We start from the raw sequence: 20738 nt of genomic DNA, 5'->3' as shown, positions 1-20738 counted from the left end.
CCGTCCCTCCGGCACTTCCCCCATACACTCAACCCCAGACAACTCCTCTACCCTCCCTGTCCCGACCTCGCAGTCAGTGCTGCGGCAGCTCGCGCTATCATGCCACCCGCGACTCAAGTCTGACTGTCTTATGGCCTCGATTATGCTCTGGAATCTCGGGCGCGCGCCCTATTCCAGGGGTGGCCTCCGCTCATGTGCGCAGAGATTTCGGTCGCCACTACTCATACGCCCACGAATATACCGTGCTACCGCCCGGTTCTACTCAGAAAATGCTTCCAGTGACCTACATCGAGAGTCTCTTTCAGGTTGGTGCCCCCTGTGCGGAATGCGCGACGGTGCGCGTACTGACTTCCCAGTTCCCGCTTCCGCTAGGTTTAATGAGATCGGAGTCCAGCAATTGAGTGACCATGTGTATTCCCAAGTCTTCCCCGTCCGCTCCAACCCTCCCGATCCCGCCTTGGTCGAACTGTCGAAGGAACATCTCTCGCGACATGATCTCCTCGGCAAATCCCAGGAAGCCGCCCAGCCGGTCGCCTTCGACCTGCCTCCCCTGCAGGGCCAGACAATGGACGAGCATTTCTATAAGCTCGGAATGGACGCTTCGGAGCCATACTTGACTTATGCGAATACCTACGCCACCGTAAACTCCCCGGACATACCTCGTCAGTGGATCAAACGCAGTGGGTGGACAAAATACAATCGTGACGGTTCCTGGGAACCTGTGGATGCTCCAAACGAGTCGATGCTAACGTTCGATACCGAGGTTATGTGGAAAGAGCATTCTTTTGCCGTTATGGCTTGCGCAGTTAGTCCGACAGCCTGGTATGCGTGGCTTTCGCCCTGGCTCCTCGGAGAGTCCGAAAACAAGGTCCAACTCATCCCCCTTGGAGACCCATCTCAGCCACGTATTGTCATCGGACACAATATTGGCTACGATAGGGCACGGGTGCTGGAGGAATACGATATGAAGCAGACACGCAACTTCTTCGTCGACACGATGTCGCTTCACGTGGCGGTCAACGGCATGTGTTCGCAGCAAAGACCCACATGGATGCGTCATAAGAAGAACAGAGACCTGAGGGACAAGCTTGCGAGCGAGACCAATGCAGTGGAACTTGCGGCACTTCTCGAAAGCAAGATGCTCCGTGACGAAGAGGAGGAGCTGTGGGTGGGAAGGAGCTCCGTCAATTCCCTTCGTGACGTAGCCAAATTCCACTGTGATGTCACAATCGACAAGGCACAGCGAGACTACTTTGGTGAACTTGACAGAGGAGGGATTATGGGAAAGCTAGAAGAGCTCCTCGACTATTGTGCTGCCGATGTGGCTATCACCCATCGTGTTTACAAAAAGGTCTTCCCGAGCTTTCTTAAGGTGTGCCCTCATCCAGTGAGCTTTGGGGCGCTCCGCCATCTCTCCTCTGTTATACTGCCGGTCAATCAATCCTGGCAGGAGTACCTAACGAACGCCGAGACTACATACCATCAACGCCTTGAGGATGTGCAGCGCAAGTTGGTCGAGCTGTGCAACGAGGCTTTGAAGGTGAAGGACCATCCCGAAGTATATACCAAAGACCCTTGGTTAAGGCAACTAGACTGGTCAGGCCAAGAAGTGAAGATGGTGAAGGGGAAGAAGAAAGGCGATCCCCCACGACCAGCGGCTAGGCAGAAGAAGCCTGGCATGCCAAAATGGTACAAGGATCTGTTCGCTACGAACACATCTGATATTAACTTGACCGTGCGGACTCGCATTGCGCCCATCCTTCTGAAACTGTCGTGGGATCAACATCCTCTAACGTGGTCTGATAAGTTTGGATGGACGTTCAAAGTCCCCCGTGACCAGGTCAAGAAGTATGAGAACCAACCTGTCGTTGTATGCGACATGGCAGAGGAGAAGAACATCGAGTTACGCAATGACCGAAGACACATATACTTCAAGCTTCCTCACAAAGACGGCCCCCAGGCAAGGTGCATCAACCCGTTGGCCAAAGGATACATGCAATATTTCGAGCGTGGGACCCTCTCTTCTCAATTCGCACTCGCCAAGGAGGCTTTGGAGATGAATGCCTCCTGCTCTTACTGGATTAGTGCACGAGATCGGATCATGAGTCAGATGGTCGTTTATCAAGACGAAGTCGGCAACGCTAAGCTTAATAATCCCGAAAGCAGGATAGGCTTCATCCTTCCTCAAATTATACCGATGGGTACCATCACTCGGCGAGCCGTGGAAAACACATGGCTCACGGCAAGTAACGCGAAAGAAAACAGGGTAGGGTCGGAACTCAAGGCCATGATTAAAGCCCCTCCCGGCCATGTCTTTGTTGGTGCAGACGTTGATTCGCAAGAGTTATGGATTGCCAGTCTCATTGGGGATGCGCAATTTCAAATCCACGGTGGAAATGCGATCGGCTTTATGACTCTGGAAGGGTCTAAGGCAGCAGGGACAGATATGCACTCCCGCACCGCGAAGATTCTCGGCATTTCCCGCAACGATGCCAAAGTCTTCAACTACGGACGTATCTACGGTGCTGGTGTTAAATTTGCTGCCACCTTGCTGCGACAGTTTAATCCTTCTATGACGGAGAGGGAGACACAGGAGGTGGCGAGCAATTTGTACAAGGAAACCAAGGGCACTCGTACAACCCGTCGCATCCTAAATGAAGGTCCGTTTTGGCGTGGAGGCACAGAGTCTTTTGTCTTCAACAAGCTGGAAGAGTTTGCTGAACAGGAGAGACCCAGGACACCGACGCTAGGCGCTGGTATCACAGAGGCTCTGATGCGACGCTTTATCAACAAGGGGAGCTTCATGACGTCTCGTATTAACTGGGCAATCCAGTCATCTGGTGTCGATTATCTCCACCTTCTGATTGTAGGGATGGACTATCTCATCCGTCGCTTCAATATCAAAGCCCGTCTAGCGATTACCGTTCATGACGAGATCAGATATCTAGTCAAGGATGAGGACAAGTATCGAGCTGCGCTGGCTTTACAGATCGCAAATGTCTGGACGCGCGCCATGTTCGCGCAGCAGGTTGGAATTAACGACCTACCACAGGGCTGTGCATACTTTTCTGCCGTTGATATTGATCATGTCCTGCGGAAAGAGGTGGACATGGATTGTGTGACTCCGTCCCACCCGCATAAGATTCCCCACGGCGAAAGTTTGGATATCACCCAGCTTTTGCAGAAGAACCATGAGGCCTTCCTGGATCCCTCCATCACCTCTAATGACCTACCTACCCCCGAGAAATACGCCTACACACCACGGGAATCCGTTATGTCCTCTCTCCAAGCCACATATAATCCTGCTTTCATCCGGGCTCAAATTACCAAGGATGACCAAGAGCTTCGCGAGATTATCAAGGAGGTCTCTAAAGCGAAAGCTGCCGCCCAATCCTCGTCCACGCCAAACTCACAGAAGGGCCGTGTTAGTGCAACTGCCTCCCCCGCTGCAGGTCCTCAAAAAGCCATCTTAATGGATGTGGGATCAGGACTTTACCACGATTTCCAGAGCTTCCCCCAGGGGAGCCGGCATCCCCAGGTTGGGTTCAATCGGCAGAACTGGAAATCCCGTCCCTCGGCTAGGGTCTGATCCATCTTCCTGTATTTCTCTCGCTATTTCGTCGTACATATTGTCTGGTTTGCAACAACACAATTTCCTTTGTTTCTGTATTATGCTGAACGCGCAAGCATTGGGATGGCGTCGGATTGCCTGCATGAGTGGCATGCATTTTTCCATGTGATATTATCTCCTATCTCTACGATTTCCATGTGGATTATGATTTGAGCAACAAATGTATATACCTCCTTTCCACGAACCAAGACATTAAGTCAGTCAGGCTGTTCTATCCACTGCCCGCTTTCGCCCAGGATCCAAAGTATTCCGTCGACTCAATCCATTCCCATCCCCACCGCGGAGCATGGCATCCCCCTTCTTCCCTAGTACCACCTCCAAGGCCTGCACAAGGGCAGTAGCGTCGTATTTCATTCCCACTGGGATCTCCGCGCCATCTGCTCCTGTTTTGACGATCTTCCGGCCATAAAGCCGAAGAGTCTCGATTCCCATCTCCGCCAAGCGTTCCCGGTCGACCCGCGGGGTGCCCGGCCCGTCAAGATGGAGGATATGGGTGACGTAGGAGGTGTAAGGGAGCGCAGAACGTGGAGTCGAGCGAGGAGGGACAGGCGCGGCAGACAGGCGACCTCGACTCTCCTCCCCGGCGCGAGTGATGGCGTCCACGAAATCGACGGCGGTGAAGGGCTCGGACGGCGGGCCGGTTTCGCGGTCGAGCGAGCCATTCAGAATGAGGATTTTGTGCCGCGCCGGACTGGTCACGATCCCCTGACCCACGCCACGGAGGATCAAGGACGGGACGAGGGATGTGTAGAGAGAGCCGATGCTGTAGATGACCGCCTGTGCATCTCGTAATGCCTCCAGCACGCGTGGATTGGCCGGTGGCCGGATCTCCTGGCCGTACGGATTGATGTACCAGATGCGGGTGATGCGCGATGGCAGGTCCTCATTCTCGACTTTGCTGAACCGGATGTTCTTGTGGCGTAGGGTGGGTAGGGATCCCGGTGGGTGATCATCCTCGTATGAGATGGCCGTCGCGGAGTCATCTGAGGAGTCTGTGTCTTCGAGGTCTTCGCCGCCATCGGCGAGGAGCAGGCTGGGCCGGCGCGAACCCGGGCGCGGCTGCAGGGCGGTCACCTCGCTGGGATGTGAGATGCTGTTTTGGCCGACAATTACAGTGCCGTTCGCCAGAGATGCGGAAATATGATGGGAGAAGTTGGAGTTGATGGCCGGAATAACGCGGTCCACGTCCGAGGGGACGCCGCAAATACTGCCCAACAGGTAAATGGCGCTCTCGAAACTACCACTGAACAGTCGCGCGCCAGTCAGGAACAGGTTGCCGACGCTGGCGGAAGTGAAGTCAAAGGTCGATGCAGGGGGTCGGGCCCGTTTGAGGATCTCTAGGTTCAAAAGGTTGAAGAATGAACGGATCAGTTCTTTCTTCGCCGGCGTGATAGCGGTCCAGAGGTCGGAAGTCCCATCCACGATCGCGTGCCACTCTGCATGAGCAGCGGATGCGTCCGCTGGAAGACGATGATTGAAAAGCGCCTTGATCGCAGCGCGCTCAGACCCTGGCGACGAATCTGGGATCAGACGGACCAGTCTACCTATATAGAAGGTCAGATGGATGCGTCAAAGATGGGGATTAAATCGACAGGATAACGTGAAGGACGCTGTTCTTACTTCGCACGTCGCCTATCCCAGGACCCCCAAAGATACGAATCAACTCCGATGATGATCCTCCATTGTCACTAATGGGGATGATATAGCTCAGGACACAGTCCTTGCTGTGACGGACAGTGCTGAAAACATCCACAAGGTTATTTGCGGCACTGCCGCCGGAGAAAACAACAAGGCCCCGGTTTGGCGTTGTCGTCGCCATAGTAGTTTCTCAGACAGCAGAGTCGCTTTGGGGACCCCGAGCCGGGGGCAGGAGAAACGTTGAGCGAACGCTGTTGTGGCTAGAAGTATGGCCGTTGACGGGAAATGGAGCAGACGACGATCCGGTGCGGTCCCGTAGCAGCCACGAATACAATATCGGATCAGCCAAGATCACCCGACAGACGTTCAGGTTCAGTGGTCCCGGAGAGTGGAATCCACGGATGATGAACGGGCAAGGTCGGAGTCGTCTCTGGGGAAAGTAAATCAGAACTTGTCGCGATGGATTTATCTGTCCAAACTAGAGAATCCGGATGTGGATAGATGTCACGTGATTTGGCATGCCCTTCTACAATTCGTCCTACTCATGTACTAACTAGCAAGGCGAAGTAGCTAGAAAAAATTGTCTGATGCACTATCAGAATCATTTGTTATATACAAGGACACAAATCTAGATCATGCATATGCAGCCCAGCCTGCAGCCAGTCAGCCCCATTCATATTCACTACAGACCGCACGAAAGCACTTACCACAGTAGAGAACTGCCAGGTTCTTCTCGTCCGTCGCCTGCTGGATCAACTCGTTGACCGTTGCAGTCACACTCAGCGTCTTACTGAGCTTCTTCGCTACGACGGTCAAGGCACGATCCGCCTCACTGGGCTCATTGGTCTGACGTTTGTCGACGGCGCCTGGTAGGACAGGGGGGCCATCACCGGCTTCCGAGGTGTCCTGCATTTTCTTCATTCGCAACGGCGACACGGTCCAGCTGTACAACGGATCATATCGCAGCACGTCAAGAATGGTCATGATGCTGTATGATTCCTGTCGGAGCGCTTCCAGCGTAAACTCACAACAGCGACGGAAGACTCCCTCCGTTTTGGTGATCCCCATCCCGTCGACTAGGTCGCGCGTCAAACGGAACGGGACCACCTCCGGAACTGGTAGGACTCGGCCCTGTTCAAATGCTACCCCCAGATCAATATGTACAACCTCTCCTGTCCGTTCGTCGAGGAGAATGTTATGACCGTGTCGGTCCCCCAACCCAAGCACGTGGCCAAGGATCGAAATCGCTGCCGTGCTACGAGTGTACGACAACCGCTTACCGAACCAGTCATCGGGATTGTTGAAATTCTCCATGAAAAAGTACCGCATGACCGGATGGAAGTGCTCCGTAACCTGGCGGTATGTCCTGACTCGCTGGTCAAGCGACCGGGTCTGAACGTCCGCGATATGCTTCCGACAGACATTTGGCTTCATGTCTTTGGGGAAGTACCTCTGATGTGCGGGCATCAAATAGTCGTGTAGGGGTATAGTATGCGGGACGAATTCAATGATTCCAGCATTAGAAGTCAAGGGCAGAACCTTGTACGTGCGGATGCCCAAGTTGCGCTGTCGAGTTACCTGGTGGTCCTTAAGCAAGCTGCTGACTTGTTCGAAAACTTGTTCCATGATTGCGTCTTGGCGCAAGTCATCATTCCCCCCTTTGAACTGTCGAAATAGTTAGTCCAGTGCCTTGGCCGGAAGGATCATAATCTCTTACCAATTGCTTATACCGCTGGCCGTTGCTTGCCCACGCTGAGACGATCTTGGGCGCACTTACACCCGACGCAATTGTAAACTCCGGGTGATACCGAACAAGTCTAGGGATGCCGCTATAATCGCAATCAATTCGAATGCCAATATGCATTGTGGGCGGCGGCAGTCTTTGTGTGGCCGCATCTCGCTCCAGGCGTTCGCCAGTCGGTAACTTATTCAGAGGGACCTTTGCGCCGCTCTTCAGTTTATCACTTGGCCTCTCAATAGCAAAGCGCACATAATTAATATTTGTGTTGTGGACTGCAACCCAAGTCGGCCCAATGCGTTTGTCGTTCTTTAAGCCATCGACTAACCGTCCGGCCGCCCGGTTTCGTGACAGTGCCGATTCATCCTTACTGCCTTTCGACTTGCTGCTCGCAAATATCTGGTACATTCCATGGAACGGATGTTCGACACATATGCGATATATTAAGGCGAAAAGCATCGACTGGAATTCATCAGGAATATCCAGCAGGCGGGAGCTCAGCTGATTCATAAGGGGTGCGAATTTTCGACTTGGCACCTGGTGGAGATATTTGGAGGTAGCTTTATTTGCAATGTCACTGTCAGACTTGTCGAGCCACAAAGCACAGAATCGCAGGGCATCATTGTTGTACTCTTCGCTCTCCTTGAGGCAAAGAAGATAGTTCTCAAGGCACTGCTGCAGGAACGACTCCCGGCTCTGCAACAGACGTTGGTATTCACGGTCATCCAGGTCAAACCACTGCTTGGTTTTCGTCCGATGATATCTCAGCGCGTCCCTCTCTCTCCCTTCTGCGGATTTCATCATATCCTCGAGGGCTTCGACTTCCTTCTCCTTGCGGTTTCGAAGCTGTTCAACTCTTGTAAAGTCTTCCAGGCCATCAGGGCTCTGCAACTGCTGGTCACAGAATGTTGCAAACCCATGGTAAACCCTACCAGCCTCTTCTCCGGCTGAGCTTTTTCGTAATTCTTTGACTGCCTGAGATAAATACTCTTGAATTATGGCCTCCGGCTTTTCCAGGCGCGCCTCTGCCACATGGTGGCCCTGCACGATAATTAGGTCTGTATACAATGTTGGTTGATAATTGAGATGTGAAAAGGGGCTTACCAATGTTACGAGAAGCTCCGCACGACTGATAGGTACTGCCTGGGCGTGCAAGTCATTATGGTCCCTCAGCTGGCGGAGCATTTGAATTGACGGCGCCATTTCGCCCTGGTCCCACAACACATTGGCCAAGTCAAATTTGGCAGCAGCATCCAAATTAATTCCTAATTCTGCACATTGCTCTGAGATCTTGGAGAGGCAGACAGCGGACTTCAACGAAGCCTGTGCGATCCCATGCTTTCGTGTTATTGCCAGAGACTGGCGAATTGCTTTCACCTCGAGCAACTGGGCATCAAAGTCATTTAGGTTCATAGTAGACTTCAGATAATCCCTTTGTTTGATCGACGAGAATAGAGCCTCTTGGCTATTCAGTATCTCCCCGACCTCATCGACGCTGACCATGTCAGAATGATATTCGTAATATGGAGGCCATGTACTTACCTGGTCGTTTTCAGCCAGGAGTTCCTCGAAGATATTTTCTGCCACTCATTTTCGATCTCTTCGGCTGATCTGAGACACAAGACATCACTTATTTCCGTCACCACGCCTAAAACCCGCATTGCAGTTCTTAAAGACAATGCCGATCGGCTACTACTTGTCACGAGATTTAAAGTCGTCAGGAGACACTCATCGATAGAAGACGTTGCGTCTTCTAGGATTGCCGAGGTGTTGAGACTTTGAAAGGCTCTGAAGATCGTTGCTGATGGAGAAGGGTTCAGAGGTGAAACCGGGATATCCCATTTACGCAGGTTTGTTGCAGCTTTCAGCATGCTATCGAACGAGCTTGATGTATCTTTTGGCCCTCCGCCAGCGACAGTAAACATTGAATTGGCAATTCCCTGGAGATTTACTGCATTCAGTGCCCCAAGGACACCAAAAGCATTGCCATCTCCGAACCTCTGTATGTCGCTGTCATATTGTGCACTTTGAAAAAGGAGGTTCTTGAAGCCCGAACTCTCACGTTCAAGCGTCTCCATGACCGAGCTTAATGACGAGGTTTGCTGCATACCGTAAAAGAAATCCGGATCGTCTATGTTCTTGAAGATCTCATGCAACATCTCAGGTGGCGCTTCGTATCTGACAAAGGAGGAACGACGTGATCCATGCACCACTCGAGAAGTATGCGTCTCGAGCAATATGAGGGCTGTTTTCGGCAAACAACATTTATTCGCTGCCATAGATGCCTCCGCGAAATCAATATCAAGCCATTCATCGCGCTGCACAATTGTGGACTCCTTCGGCTTCGGCTGATTTCGCAGATACAAGATGCAGTTGATGACAAGCCGCGCATGGGGGATCGTGCTGTCTTCAACTTCACAAAGGGCTTGCTTGAAAACATTGGATATCTCCTGGCGTATCTGTACCTCCCCATGATGTTCTGCCAGAAGCACATCATGCAGGATATACGGAAGGAGTTGAGCTGCGAGTTCTGGAATGGCAAAAATGATATTTCCCAAAGCTCCGACAACAGGGTCTCCAATGGCTGCCTGTGACAAGTATCGTGCAACATTTCGAGCCCAGTGAGCTGATGAAAGTTGCGGTTGCCACCCAAGCTCGGGGGTGTCTCCACTAGCCTCGAAGGGGAGAGGAAGAGCAGGGCATTGATAAGGCGCCCAAGTAAGTGCCTTCATTAGAGAGATAGGTATGATGTCTCGACATGGTGCAAAGTCTGCATACTTATCAAGATTGCTGACAATGAGTCGCAATGTCCGTTCGATCAAGCCTATTTCCCTGGGCGTGCTCTTCTGAAGCATGTCGCAAAGTATCTCTACTATGCGCGCCTTAGAAAAATTGAAATCCTCCAGAGATACAGCAGACTGGGGATATTTGAAAAGGTCCTGGTTTTGTTCTCTCAGTAGGTCATCACTGATGGTTCCAGTAGAGGCAAACGCTCGGCCAATAACCCTAGCAGCCCATAGTCGGTATCTCGATTCGGTATCAAAATTCTGAAGAGTCTCGCATATCGCAACAGTGCTTGAGATAGCGTGCTCATCATCGAGTACATCAAGTTGCCAGTCGTCTGGCAGCATGGAGTCAGCACATAGTAGGGTGATTATGTGATCTGAGACCGGTTTGCTCAGCAAACTTTTCTTTGAGATCCTGTCACCAAATACCTCCAGAAGAACATCACGTTCAGTTCTATCGTCGCCTTTCTGATCGCCCACATAACGCCTGTTGGACGACTCCACTAGGCGCCTAAATAACTCCTGTTGTCCTCCTGTTAAGACCGAGGACTCGTAGGTTTCCAGGTACTCTTGAAACCATTGCAGGAAGTCCCGTGCTTTTTTAGACACCGATTTGAACTGAGAGTCGACTTTTTTATCAGCCGCAGGAGATGCCAGGAATTTTCCCAGAGACAACAAAGTAGAGACAGCGACCCCAGCCATGAGGCCTGGGTTTTCGGTCAAATAATCCTTGCTTGCTTCTAACAGGTACCAAAATATGCCCAAAGCATCCTCAGAGCAATAAATGTCTATAAGAAACGGCTGTAGAGCATGGAGAATCATTTCAAGGGGGTAATCGCCTAGCATGACAGGTCCAGCGACACAAACCAGAATCCTAATCTTCCGGATAACGCCACACGCATGAAGTGAGCCAAGGGCGGGATGTATTGACTCCAGAAGATTTCGGCATACGTAGGATCCCAAAGCCGGAGTCCATATCGTCTCAAGCTCATAGCCGCTTCTCTTGCACAAAAATTCAAGTTCATCAAGAAGGAAACGAGCTCTGAATGACGGCTGCTGGTTCGCAGGGAGGATGATATCAGAAGAGCTCTTCTCAAGTATACACTTCATCGTGTTAAGAGCTCCGCTAAAACCTGGTCGCTTCGAAAGAGCTCTCTCAACCTGTTCATATTGATCCAATGCTTCGAAAAACACCGATATTGCCTGTGGGAATTGTTGGTCGATTAGCCGCAAGAAACGGTCTGTTCCTAACGCTTTCTTCATGCGGTTCTCTACACCTTTTGGTTGACTACCCTGTCCTGGAGGGGTACTGAGATCTCGTGCGATGCTGTAAGCTTCCGCTTTATAGAAAGAATGCGCTAGAAGCTCGACAAATGGCGTTCCAAGATGGTCTGCAAATTCAGCCCCATCGGCATCCCTTGCCCGCATCATGATTTGTCCAATAATTTCATCTTGGACATCAATCATCATTTCTTCTATACTGGTGTATCCGAAAATGCTGAATGGCATAGACGTAACTCTCTGTGTCTCCATCCAAGTGTAAAGAACCTGAGAAGAGAAGAGTCGAAAGAGTTCTCTTGCATCCGCGAGCCCAAGAGACTCTGAAACATCGCCAATGCATTTCTCAGCATACCAGAGCGAGCTTGGAACTTGTGCTGGTGTCTCGAACATATGATAGATACTCCTCCGAAGCAAAGTATGCCATCGAGATGCAAGCTGGGCGAGGATAAAAAGACGCAAAGCAATCCCTTCAGGCCAGTCTGGGTCTCTGGGAAGGCTTTCAAGGACGTCATCAAAAATAGCGTCGTGGTTTGTCAGTGGGTATTGCCCAAACAAGTTTGAAATGAGTGTCCCGGCACCAAACTTCACAGCAATATCCCCTTCCTGTAGGATCATGAACAGGCCAGTCCTCGGGGATGGGTTGGATTGACCGACTACGTAGGAGGTATTGCAGCTTGTGAGCCCTCCCAGAAGTTCAACAAGCGCCATGAGCACAGCGGGGGACGCTCGACCTTTCGCCAACAGCACGTCAGTGAACCATGTGTAAATATCTGAGGCGGAATCAGTCAGGTCATCACTCTCCCCAGTAGCCCATGAATTGACAAAGCTGTGCATCATATGTATGCAAAGAATATGGGAGTTCTCGCAACGTTCGAGTTCGTACGTTTGGAGACATTTTTCTCCCAAGTCTTCGAGTACTCGAAGCAGAGAAGAGCGCCTAAACCCGGAGCACGCACGGTATACGTGAGGCAAAAATGCACGGGCCGACAAAATATCAGCTTCATCTAGATCTGTTAAGTAGTTTATCAAGGCTTCGTCACCCGTTTCAGCCTGGAGGTTGTGCGTAGAGTCATTCATTCTCTCAAAAACCGATAACTGGATAGTAACAGAGCGTTGGAATGTGGCAAAGTCGCGAAATAGTGACAGCGCTTCCCGGTTCATGTTGACAATGCTAATAGCTTCTTCTTGCCTATCGTCGGAAGTCATCAGGGAATCGTCCAAGTCCATAGTCTCATCGTCTTGAGAACCTAAAGTTTCTTGCTGAGCTTTTCGGTGAGTCTCAAGGGAACGGGCCAACGGAAGTACAAGTTGTGAAAGTCCTTGCTTGACTACAGATTTTGTCTCTGGAGAATACAGGTCAGGGCTAAGGAGAGGGCCCATTTGCACCAGAAAAACTTGGCTGAAATCAGGCCCACGAATAGCGAGAAATGAACACAAGCCTTTCCAAAGACAATCCGTATTTTCTTGCAGTGTTTGGAGGCGGGATGCGAAAGTTTTCTGCAGGCATTGTGCGTATAAGGCGATCAGTATGCAGAATGACACGAAGATTTGCATTGTATCCAGAGTTATGTTCTGCGACTTGTCTTCAGACAGTGACTTCCAGGCATGAAGAAATGCTTCGGACTTCATCTTCAGCAGGTCTAGTAGGACATGGTCATTCGGATCTTGCCGGGTGAAGGGTTCCAGAGATAGTGCCTTTTCTTGAAACCACGGCTCAACGAAATCAATCAGATTCCCGAGGTCGAACATATAATTCAACAGTTGCCTGGACGTATGAAAGAAATGCCAGCCTCTGGCGACTAGACCCGTGGGGCCCCGAAATAGGGTCTTTGGCATCGTGAACGGCCTGTTCGTGCTCGCTAAAATCAAGTTCAATACATCCAGGGGACGAGCAAATGTGGCAACCTGAGCGGTCTGTAACCGGTCTGTTACAGTGCCTGGACTTGCCTCAGTTGATACCCATGGAGAGGACTATTGGGAATACGCACCGATCATCCAAGATTGTCGTAGCCATGCACATATCTGATTGGCAGCTTTCGGGACTGATCCGGGGTTGATCTGTCCGATCACACGAGCTGCCGTTGCCCAAAGGGCCAGAGAGGAGTCGGACAGGGTAGAAGGACCGCTCAGATTGACGGACGAAAGCATAGAGCTTGTGACATCAACAACTTCCGAGTACTCCAAAAGATCAAACTGGAGGATACAGTTCATTAGCGTACATGCGGCTCTCGAGGTAATTTGTGAGGAAGATGCCCGAGAGGCAAGGTCCCAGACCTGCCGCCAAGGTGCTTTAAGCGACTGCGAGTCCACCCCAGGACTACCAGCAAGGCTGAAAACAGTCAGTCACTTTCCCATCTGTCCAAATTGCTACTGCTCACCTTGCCATTGCTATCATGGTCCAAGAGGATATCATGCCATTATCATCAAGGATGTTAGGGGTCAACCGCTGTATCAACGAAGTTCTGGACTCGACACTTGTATGATCAGATATAAATGGGATCATCTGCAAGGCACACAGTCTTCGAGTGCCTGAAGCCAAAACCGAGTCACGGTAAACATCCTCTATGAACGACTTCTGGCGCGGTCTCTTCGCTGATTCGTCGCTTCTGCCACGAGATAATGACAAGCAAGTGGTTATGTCATCTGACAATCTCACTAAGTTTGAAATAACCCATACAACCGTCCAGTTATGCTCAGATCGCGGGCTCTCAAGGCGAGGCCATATTGCGAATTTCTCTCCGGAATCCAGAGTCGGCTGGTAAAAGGTCAGCTCATCGATTTGCAGGATCTCTTTATCAGGACGCCTCTTGTATTCCGCGGAGAGAGCGTCTGTCAAGTTTTCGATAGCGGTAGCTAATGACTCCGACGGCTCTCGTCGAACAGCATCGGTCAATATGACCATGCAAAGCATGAGAGTGACTAGTAGCTCATCCTTGAGGCTCACGAGTTTGGTAGTCCACAGGTGTTGGATGGTAGGGATCAAATTCAATAGGAAGGTCCGGACAAACCCGGTTTGATCGAAAATGACCCTCATAACTACCGAGTTTACACTTCTGATGGCAGCCTGGTGAGCCGTTCCAGGAATATTATATGGCCTCAGGAATTTCGCTAGCCGGAGCAGAATCTTGTCAAAGGTATCGTGGACCGGTGCATTGGGAGACATGGTTAGCAGTTGAATACAGGTCATTGCCTCACCAACCGCGCTCTTGTTCCCTTTGGATCTCTCGCGCACAGGTAATGCAGGGGTCATCCGAGCAGGGTTTGAACCGCGATCACTAACAAGATAGCCATCCAGAGTAGACCGCTGATCGTTGGATGACCCCAACGAAGTATTCTCGTCATCCTGGGGGGCAATGCTTTTGAGGCAAAACTCCAGGGCTTTTGTCCATTCACTAGGTCCAAGATGCTCGCGGTGCGGAGGGTGGTGGAGAAGTGAGGTCAGGCATTTTGTGTAGTCCACACAGAGAACGTCAAAGATACTATGGTTTGGGTCCACGAGAAGATCAGTTATATGGTCAATGATTGCTCGAACAGATCTCATCCGCAAATTGCGCAGGAAGACATCGACGGCCGTGCGTATGACCGAAGCACATGCCGACAAACGAGTCGCCGAAGCGCCTTTGGAATGTGCGCGGTTATAGAGAGACTTTTCGGCAGAAACGAATCGGAAGAGTGACTCGAATATTTTGTAACAGGCCTTGTCATTCAGCGAAGTTCTGTTCCAGTTACACCCGTTAAATCACCAGCCTTGACATGCGTAGGAGACTTCTGGTTTCACATACAACTTTGAGTTTCGTTTATTCTGCTGGAGGATATGTTTCAGATCTAGGACAGGTGAGCGAGGTACAGGCCGAAGTTCCAGCCAGATAGGACATACCAGCCAAGCCATCAGAGCGATCCTTTTGCTTGTCCGACGACAGCAGCGACAATGCTTTCTCAACGGTGATCTCCGCCATGACGGTGGTTCGGTCTGAATACGCGCCACAGCCCGGGGAGAACCATCCTTCAGCTCATTATCACAAGAAAATCAAATAGAACCGCAGTTCATGAAGCAAGAGACCACCAGGTTGTCAGGGGCACGAATGATGGACGGGCGTTGGATCTAAGGCGCGCGTGTGTGTGGGTGGGTGTGGAAGTAGAGTAAGCTAAAGTAAGCTCCGCCCGCCTTTTCGGGATTTTTGGTCGCGTCCTCCGACTCCGACCTTTTCTGGCCGCCGACAAACATCATCCTCCTCCACCTCCACCGGATTTCCTCCCTCAACACCGCCATCAATATCCCAGGATGGGGGACACCGATACGGTGGCTGGCCTTCGTGGCCTGTATCAGGATCTGTCCGCCCTTTCGGATTCTTCATTTGTCAACATTGAGCGTCTGCGGGTGGAGTTGGAGTCTCACATCGAAGATTTCAGGAAGCTCCTGGACAAACCCACCAAGAACAACGCAAGTCGTCAGGCGGTTCTATCCGGTGAGTCTTGATGGTGGCTTTTGATTTTGTGATCTACAGCTTGGATGTCTTTCATTTTGTGGAATCTGACTGACGGTGTTCGCAACTGCAGGCAAAATCACCCTAGGCGATGTCGAATATTCGGTCAACGAAGAATTCCAACAAGGAGCGCTGCAACTGGCGGACGCTCTGAACATCGACGAACTCGATGCAGCGGCGCTCTTCTTGGGCGCTCAGGATGATGCCCAGATGCTGGATCGGCCCCCTCTCATCGCTGCGATCATGCGATTCCACGAACGCCGGCACTTTTTGCTCGAAGCATTGCGCCTTATCCTCCAGGAGTCCTTCGAGGTCGAGCACGAATTCGCACAGGATATAATGCAGGATATGGTGGCCTTCGTGGTTGAGATCAAGGATGGCCCTCTGCGCAATGCCTCTTTGTACGCGCGGAAATGCATGAAGTCGATGGAGGACATTGAGCAATGGCTTTCCCTGCTCGCTGAACAGATTCAGAAGGCTTCGATTGTTGGCCAGGTAGACGATACCGACATCATGGAAGCGATTGAGTATCAGCGCATCAGTCTCTTGCAACAACACGAATCCCTAGGTGCCATTCTCTGCTACCTGTTCAAGGGTCCTTACACCAGCTCGGAAGACCTTCGCGTCCTCCTCAATCGCCTGAGAAAGTTAGATCGGTTCGATGGTCTCCTCGTTCATTACATCCCTGCGATAATCGCTGCGTTCGTTCAGCACGCGTCTCCGGAAAGCCCCAGCTCCTACAAAGAGGCGCGGAGCTTGAACACGGCGGTCACTTCCACCAAGGACGGTCAGACCTGGACACTTCCCATCTTCCATTCAGCGGTTATCGCCCTCTGGCTGGCCGTTTATAGCGGATGGGATTTTGACGGGCCTTCTTCGCCTATCCCAGGGGTCAACCTCGAGAAAGAAGCCGAGGAGCGCACGAAGATGTTCATGACTGCGCTGGATGACGGGGGACTGGATTTTATGTTGGCGATCTGCTATGGTGTCAATAACGAGGAATGGGCCGATCCTGCTCGCAGCGAATTGGTGGCTTTGCTGCTGAAGGAGAGTTCATCCGCAATGCTCGAGTCGGACCCGTGTGCTGGCTACCTCAAGACTCTCCTCATGGAGGAATTCGAGGTCTTTGCAGAGTCTTGCATCGCGAACATGCCGGATGCAGTTCGGTTGCTAAAATCGGAGGAGGACTCTCAACGGCTTGATCAGATTACCGCCCTCAGGGATGGGCTGACTTCTAGCCTTCATCGCGGGATCATTGAAGCTCGGACACATCTGGAATCTTTCCTGATGGTGATGGCCTTCGCCTTCGAGCACCGTCCAGATGCTGCGCAGGAATTTTGGGCAGACCCCGACGGAAATCTATATGGGTTCCTCCAGTGGGCCTCGAAGAGACAAACTGTTCCCCGTGTTAGCGCTTTTTGCGAACTGCTATGCTCCATCGCTGGTGGTGAAGACAATGCCATTGCAGCGCACAAATTCCTTTCTGAGGAGGACAAGTTCCTCTCTACCAAGTTCAAGAGGTCTACTTCCATGAACTGGTCACAGATGTTCGCCGAACTCCAACTGTACGCAAATCGAGTTACCGAAAAGCCCTCCGCCTCCAACTCGCAGACGGTTTTGCGCGCCAGAAAGTCGGAGCCCACTGATATGAGTGAACCAGAGAGCCCGGTTATGCTAACATGCTACCTTCGACTGCTTGGGCATTTATGTAAACAGAGCGGCGCGGTACGGGATTGGATGCTCCAGCATCCCTCTTTCAACATCGCCTCGACTTTGTTGACTTTGTCGAACGGCCAAATCCCCACCCACCTGAGGGCTACAGTGTTCTCTACCCTGGCAGCCCTGATGACCGGGAGGTCTGCCCACAATGGCAATGAAATGTGGCTGTCGATCGATAATTGGATATCCGGTGGCAACGTAGGCGCTTCTGGCCTGGGAAAGGTCCCCCTCGTCTCAAACCCACTCGTATGGCACGAGCAACAGGCATTCCAGAAGATTGGCGAAAGTTTCGATCAAGCGAATGCTTTCGTGACTCTGATATACTCAATCACCTCGCCCTCCTTCGATGCGGCTGAGTCTCACATCTTATTGCCTTTCCCTGAATCTCTGGGTTCTTCATATCGTATGCCTGGCATTGAGCCTTACATTGACTTCATCCTCGGCCATGCCCTATCGAGAAGGATCCCCGATCTCAACGAACGGCAGACTCGATTGCTCACATACAACTGCTTGGACTTCGTCGTGACTTGTCTGAGGTCCTTCAATGAGAATCTGGTCACCATTCTCAGTCAACCCGCGGTGCCGTCAGATTCACCAGTTAAAACATCGTCACTGATCAGCTATGTCCGCCTCCATCCGTTTTCACGGGTTGCCGAATGGCTGTTCAACGAAGACGTTCTGAAGTCGCTGTTTGCAACGGCCCAACAAGATGTCAATGAGGTCGCCCGAGCAGCATCAGACTCTATCTTGGTCCTTTCTCTGGTTAGAAGCCTCGAGGTGATGGATTTGATGATGGATCTTCAATCAACATATCTCAACATCGTGCGGCCATTAATAAAATCCCAGTCGGGTGGTACCAGAATTAATGTGGCAAACTCTTCGCTCTCCGCTTTCGAAGACAGCGTACTGAATAATTTGACGATCATTCCAGCCCTGTGCCTCTACTGCAGCACAGGGCACGAGCAGCTTACCATCACTTCCATGGCCTTATTGGAGAAGTTATCTAGCTCAACGAAACTCAACAAAGCCACGTCTCCAGAACTAATCAAATGGCGGTCTTCGAACAAGATTGTCGAAGTTCTCAGCACGGAAGTAGATGTGGACAGCGTCTCGCGCCCGCTCGTGTCTCAAATGCAGCCTGAGCTGAGAGAGCTTGAGTCCGGCCCTCAAGCCACCGGCTACATTATCAGGGAGAGTCTACTGGCACTCCTGAACAGCTGCCTGGGGATGATCTCCGATCGACCCACGGTAGCTCACGTTCTCCTCGGATTCAAGAGCGTGGGCAATATACTTGATATTCCTTCCGAGGGTTTGTTTGCCAATTCGATGTCCTTACTGCATGCTATCATTAGTTTCTTGCAAAGCTACCCGGACGAAGCGGATGGCAACATTCTACCATGGATGGTACACCTCAAACGCATGGCCTTTGAGGTCTTAAAACACCTCTGGTCGTCCAAGATCTCCTCCTACTTCACGCTTGCTGAAATGCGCTCTGCTCGCTTCCTCTCTACCATCCTCGCCAGTCAGCCCATAATCGGACCAAACACTCTGTGGGATGGACTGCCGATAGTTGCAGAAGATTTCTGGATTTCTGAGTCGACAACCGCCCTCGCAGAGTACTTACTCTACCGGAGCTACTTGTACGCCTATGCAGCGACGGAAATTCGTTCCGCCGCGAAGCTCGGTTCCCCGGCACTTCAAGCGGATATTATCTCGACTCTGTTTGGTAGCACGACATTAGAGACAGGAGAAGCTGTGATGACTCCCACTGTATTTGACCTGTTTGATTTTGCGGATCTAGATGTTGGGCAACAATTCCAGCTTCCCACCTTGGCTCTTCTCGACGGTATCAACGTTGATCTATGCGCCAAGCCTCAGGCGGACGATTCTCTCGTCCTGTATAGTTTGGACGAGGTGACGGAGCTCATACAGATCAGAAAACAGGAGCTACTATCGAGCGCCCAACTGCGGCCCCAGGATGAAGAACAGTTTTTGGCCGAAGCTGAAACCCTCACTCTCTTCATCCGGTCCACAAACCAAACGCGGCAGATCAACTATAACCGCTACTTGGCACTGCGGTCGTGGACAGAGCTCATCACGACAATGCTTACTTGCTCTGAGATCGAGGGCGGGCGGAAGTCAACTTTCATTTTGCACTCCATTCAGCTGATCCTTCCCAAGCTTGAAGTGGCCATTGAAGAAGACCTGCCAGAAGGGATTGAGCTGGCGCGTCTTGCAGAAACCTTGGTTTCTAAGCTAGATACTTCTGTGGCCAAAACAAGCCCCTCTCGCCGTGGCGGGGACGTGATCGATGAAAAGCTCCATCAGCTGTTCCAAATTTGCATCCGGGGTATCATCCTGGCCACTGGTAATGTGACTCTACGGGAAACGTTTTACAACATTTGCTCCCTTTATATCTCCCGCATTATCCCCACCAACGCCGCGCATGAAGGCATGAAGCACCACAGTCATCAAGTGGTGAAAACGGCTGGTCCTGCTCTGATAGAGGCGGTCTGTGACGATGCGTACGCAGGACAAGAAACATGCCGCGTGTCTGCTCTATTGTTGCTCAACCTGTTTGCTGGGTTAGATAAGCAAGCCGATTCGACTTTGGTCGAATTAATATCTCAGTCGAACTACCTGAGTCTTTTCTTGGACGCCATCAGAACTCTGCCCCTTGAGCTACGGAATGCCCAAGCTAGTGGTAAGTCCCGATCTCCGGGTCTCGTTGAAACCGAAGTAACTCCAATTCTTCCAGATACGCCGCTGCTCTTGTCATACTATGAGTCTCTTTTATCCCTGCTTCAGCAGCTTTGTCAGACGAAAAACGGAGCGATTCATGTCCTGAAAACTGGTTTGTTCCAGGCGGTCCGGGACTCGCAACTCTTTGCGGCTGATCCTGACCTCGGCATTGGTTCGTATCAACCTTCGGACAACATGGGGTCTCCTCTAACAAAAAATAGACATCGACAACCCGGATGCTCTTCGGAAGTACTACGATCTGCTGGGTTCGGTCTTGCGGGTCATTGTTTCGGCTGTGTTCTCTCGTGGTCTTCACAATGAACACATGATGGAACAGACACGCTCATTCCTCGCAGAGAACAGACAGAGCATGGTCGGTATATTCAAACGGCTCGCCAAGATCGGTGGAGCCGCTGCAGCAGCCCACCGGAACACGCTAGACGATCTGGCGAAATCATATATGGTGCTCGTCGCTGGTACAGACTTTTTGGAGGTAAGTCGAGTATTGCGTCCGATGTGTCCAGGATTTCGACTAATTGGAGATTAGTATGAGGATGAGGAAGTGAAAGAACACATGGGACCTAGATTGTTCTCATGAGCCGGGCGAAAGCCACGGTAGATGATGGGAGTCACGGCGTGATATCATGGGAACGGTGCATACGATATAGTTAGTTGTGTCGACTACATAAGATCAAATACGAAATAAGTATAAGTGCATT

General features: G+C 51.3%; 4 protein-coding genes across 4 annotated transcripts; 2 read left to right on the top strand and 2 right to left on the bottom strand.

Moving 5' to 3' along the window:
* Position 1: 1 nt before the first annotated feature.
* On the top strand, positions 2-3881 carry BDV59DRAFT_182998 (DNA-directed DNA polymerase gamma MIP1). The gene is made up of 2 exons (XM_073690426.1): positions 2-305; positions 357-3881. Exons 1-2 carry the CDS (start codon positions 131-133, stop codon positions 3587-3589), a joined length of 3408 nt encoding a protein of 1135 aa, XP_073546053.1. The 5' UTR covers positions 2-130; the 3' UTR covers positions 3590-3881.
* On the bottom strand, positions 3711-5530 carry BDV59DRAFT_72590 (gluconeogenesis factor YvcK family protein). The gene is made up of 2 exons (XM_073696978.1): positions 5252-5530; positions 3711-5175 (listed from the first exon to the last, which is right to left on the bottom strand). Exons 1-2 carry the CDS (start codon positions 5448-5450, stop codon positions 3833-3835), a joined length of 1542 nt encoding a protein of 513 aa, XP_073546052.1. The 5' UTR covers positions 5451-5530; the 3' UTR covers positions 3711-3832.
* Positions 5531-5886: 356 nt separating this feature from the next.
* On the bottom strand, positions 5887-15196 carry atmA (DNA-binding protein kinase TEL1). Its single transcript, XM_073690425.1, has 9 exons — positions 14952-15196; positions 14857-14899; positions 13453-14790; positions 13063-13403; positions 8550-13011; positions 8112-8502; positions 6987-8048; positions 5977-6934; positions 5887-5922 (listed from the first exon to the last, which is right to left on the bottom strand). Exons 1-9 carry the CDS (start codon positions 15028-15030, stop codon positions 5903-5905), a joined length of 8694 nt encoding a protein of 2897 aa, XP_073546051.1. The 5' UTR covers positions 15031-15196; the 3' UTR covers positions 5887-5902.
* Positions 15197-15287: 91 nt separating this feature from the next.
* BDV59DRAFT_182994 (nuclear pore complex Nup192/Nup205 family protein) lies at positions 15288-20732 on the top strand. The gene is made up of 5 exons (XM_073690424.1): positions 15288-15540; positions 15632-19981; positions 20036-20191; positions 20241-20512; positions 20567-20732. Exons 1-5 carry the CDS (start codon positions 15357-15359, stop codon positions 20615-20617), a joined length of 5013 nt encoding a protein of 1670 aa, XP_073546050.1. The 5' UTR covers positions 15288-15356; the 3' UTR covers positions 20618-20732.
* Positions 20733-20738: the final 6 nt, after the last annotated feature.

The sequence above is a fragment of the Aspergillus ambiguus genome (assembly GCF_047715705.1).
Source record: "Aspergillus ambiguus strain CBS 117.58 unplaced genomic scaffold BDV59scaffold_26, whole genome shotgun sequence".
NCBI lineage: Eukaryota > Fungi > Ascomycota > Eurotiomycetes > Eurotiales > Aspergillaceae > Aspergillus > Aspergillus ambiguus.
Note: the sequence above shows the minus strand (reverse complement) of the source record. Positions and strands in the feature narration are given on the sequence as shown.

What these genes read in the sequence shown, in the direction of transcription:
- BDV59DRAFT_182998 (XM_073690426.1), top strand. Translation starts at nt 131, where the DNA reads ATGGCCTCGATTATGCTCTGGAATCTCGGGCGCGCGCCCTATTCCAGG. An exon ending in ACATCGAGAGTCTCTTTCAG is followed by an intron (nt 306 to 356) that starts GTTGGTGCCCCC and finishes CTGACTTCCCAG; the next exon opens with TTCCCGCTTCCGCTAGGTTT.
- BDV59DRAFT_72590 (XM_073696978.1), bottom strand. Translation starts at nt 5,450, where the DNA reads ATGGCGACGACAACGCCAAACCGGGGCCTTGTTGTTTTCTCCGGCGGC. An exon ending in TGGGATAGGCGACGTGCGAA is followed by an intron (nt 5,176 to 5,251) that starts GTAAGAACAGCG and finishes CCTTCTATATAG; the next exon opens with GTAGACTGGTCCGTCTGATC.
- atmA (XM_073690425.1), bottom strand. Translation starts at nt 15,030, where the DNA reads ATGGCGGAGATCACCGTTGAGAAAGCATTGTCGCTGCTGTCGTCGGAC. An exon ending in ACCATGATAGCAATGGCAAG is followed by an intron (nt 13,404 to 13,452) that starts GTGAGCAGTAGC and finishes GACTGTTTTCAG; the next exon opens with CCTTGCTGGTAGTCCTGGGG. An exon ending in ACGACAATCTTGGATGATCG is followed by an intron (nt 13,012 to 13,062) that starts GTGCGTATTCCC and finishes AGGCAAGTCCAG; the next exon opens with GCACTGTAACAGACCGGTTA.
- BDV59DRAFT_182994 (XM_073690424.1), top strand. Translation starts at nt 15,357, where the DNA reads ATGGGGGACACCGATACGGTGGCTGGCCTTCGTGGCCTGTATCAGGAT. An exon ending in TGATCCTGACCTCGGCATTG is followed by an intron (nt 20,192 to 20,240) that starts GTTCGTATCAAC and finishes AACAAAAAATAG; the next exon opens with ACATCGACAACCCGGATGCT. An exon ending in CTGGTACAGACTTTTTGGAG is followed by an intron (nt 20,513 to 20,566) that starts GTAAGTCGAGTA and finishes ATTGGAGATTAG; the next exon opens with TATGAGGATGAGGAAGTGAA.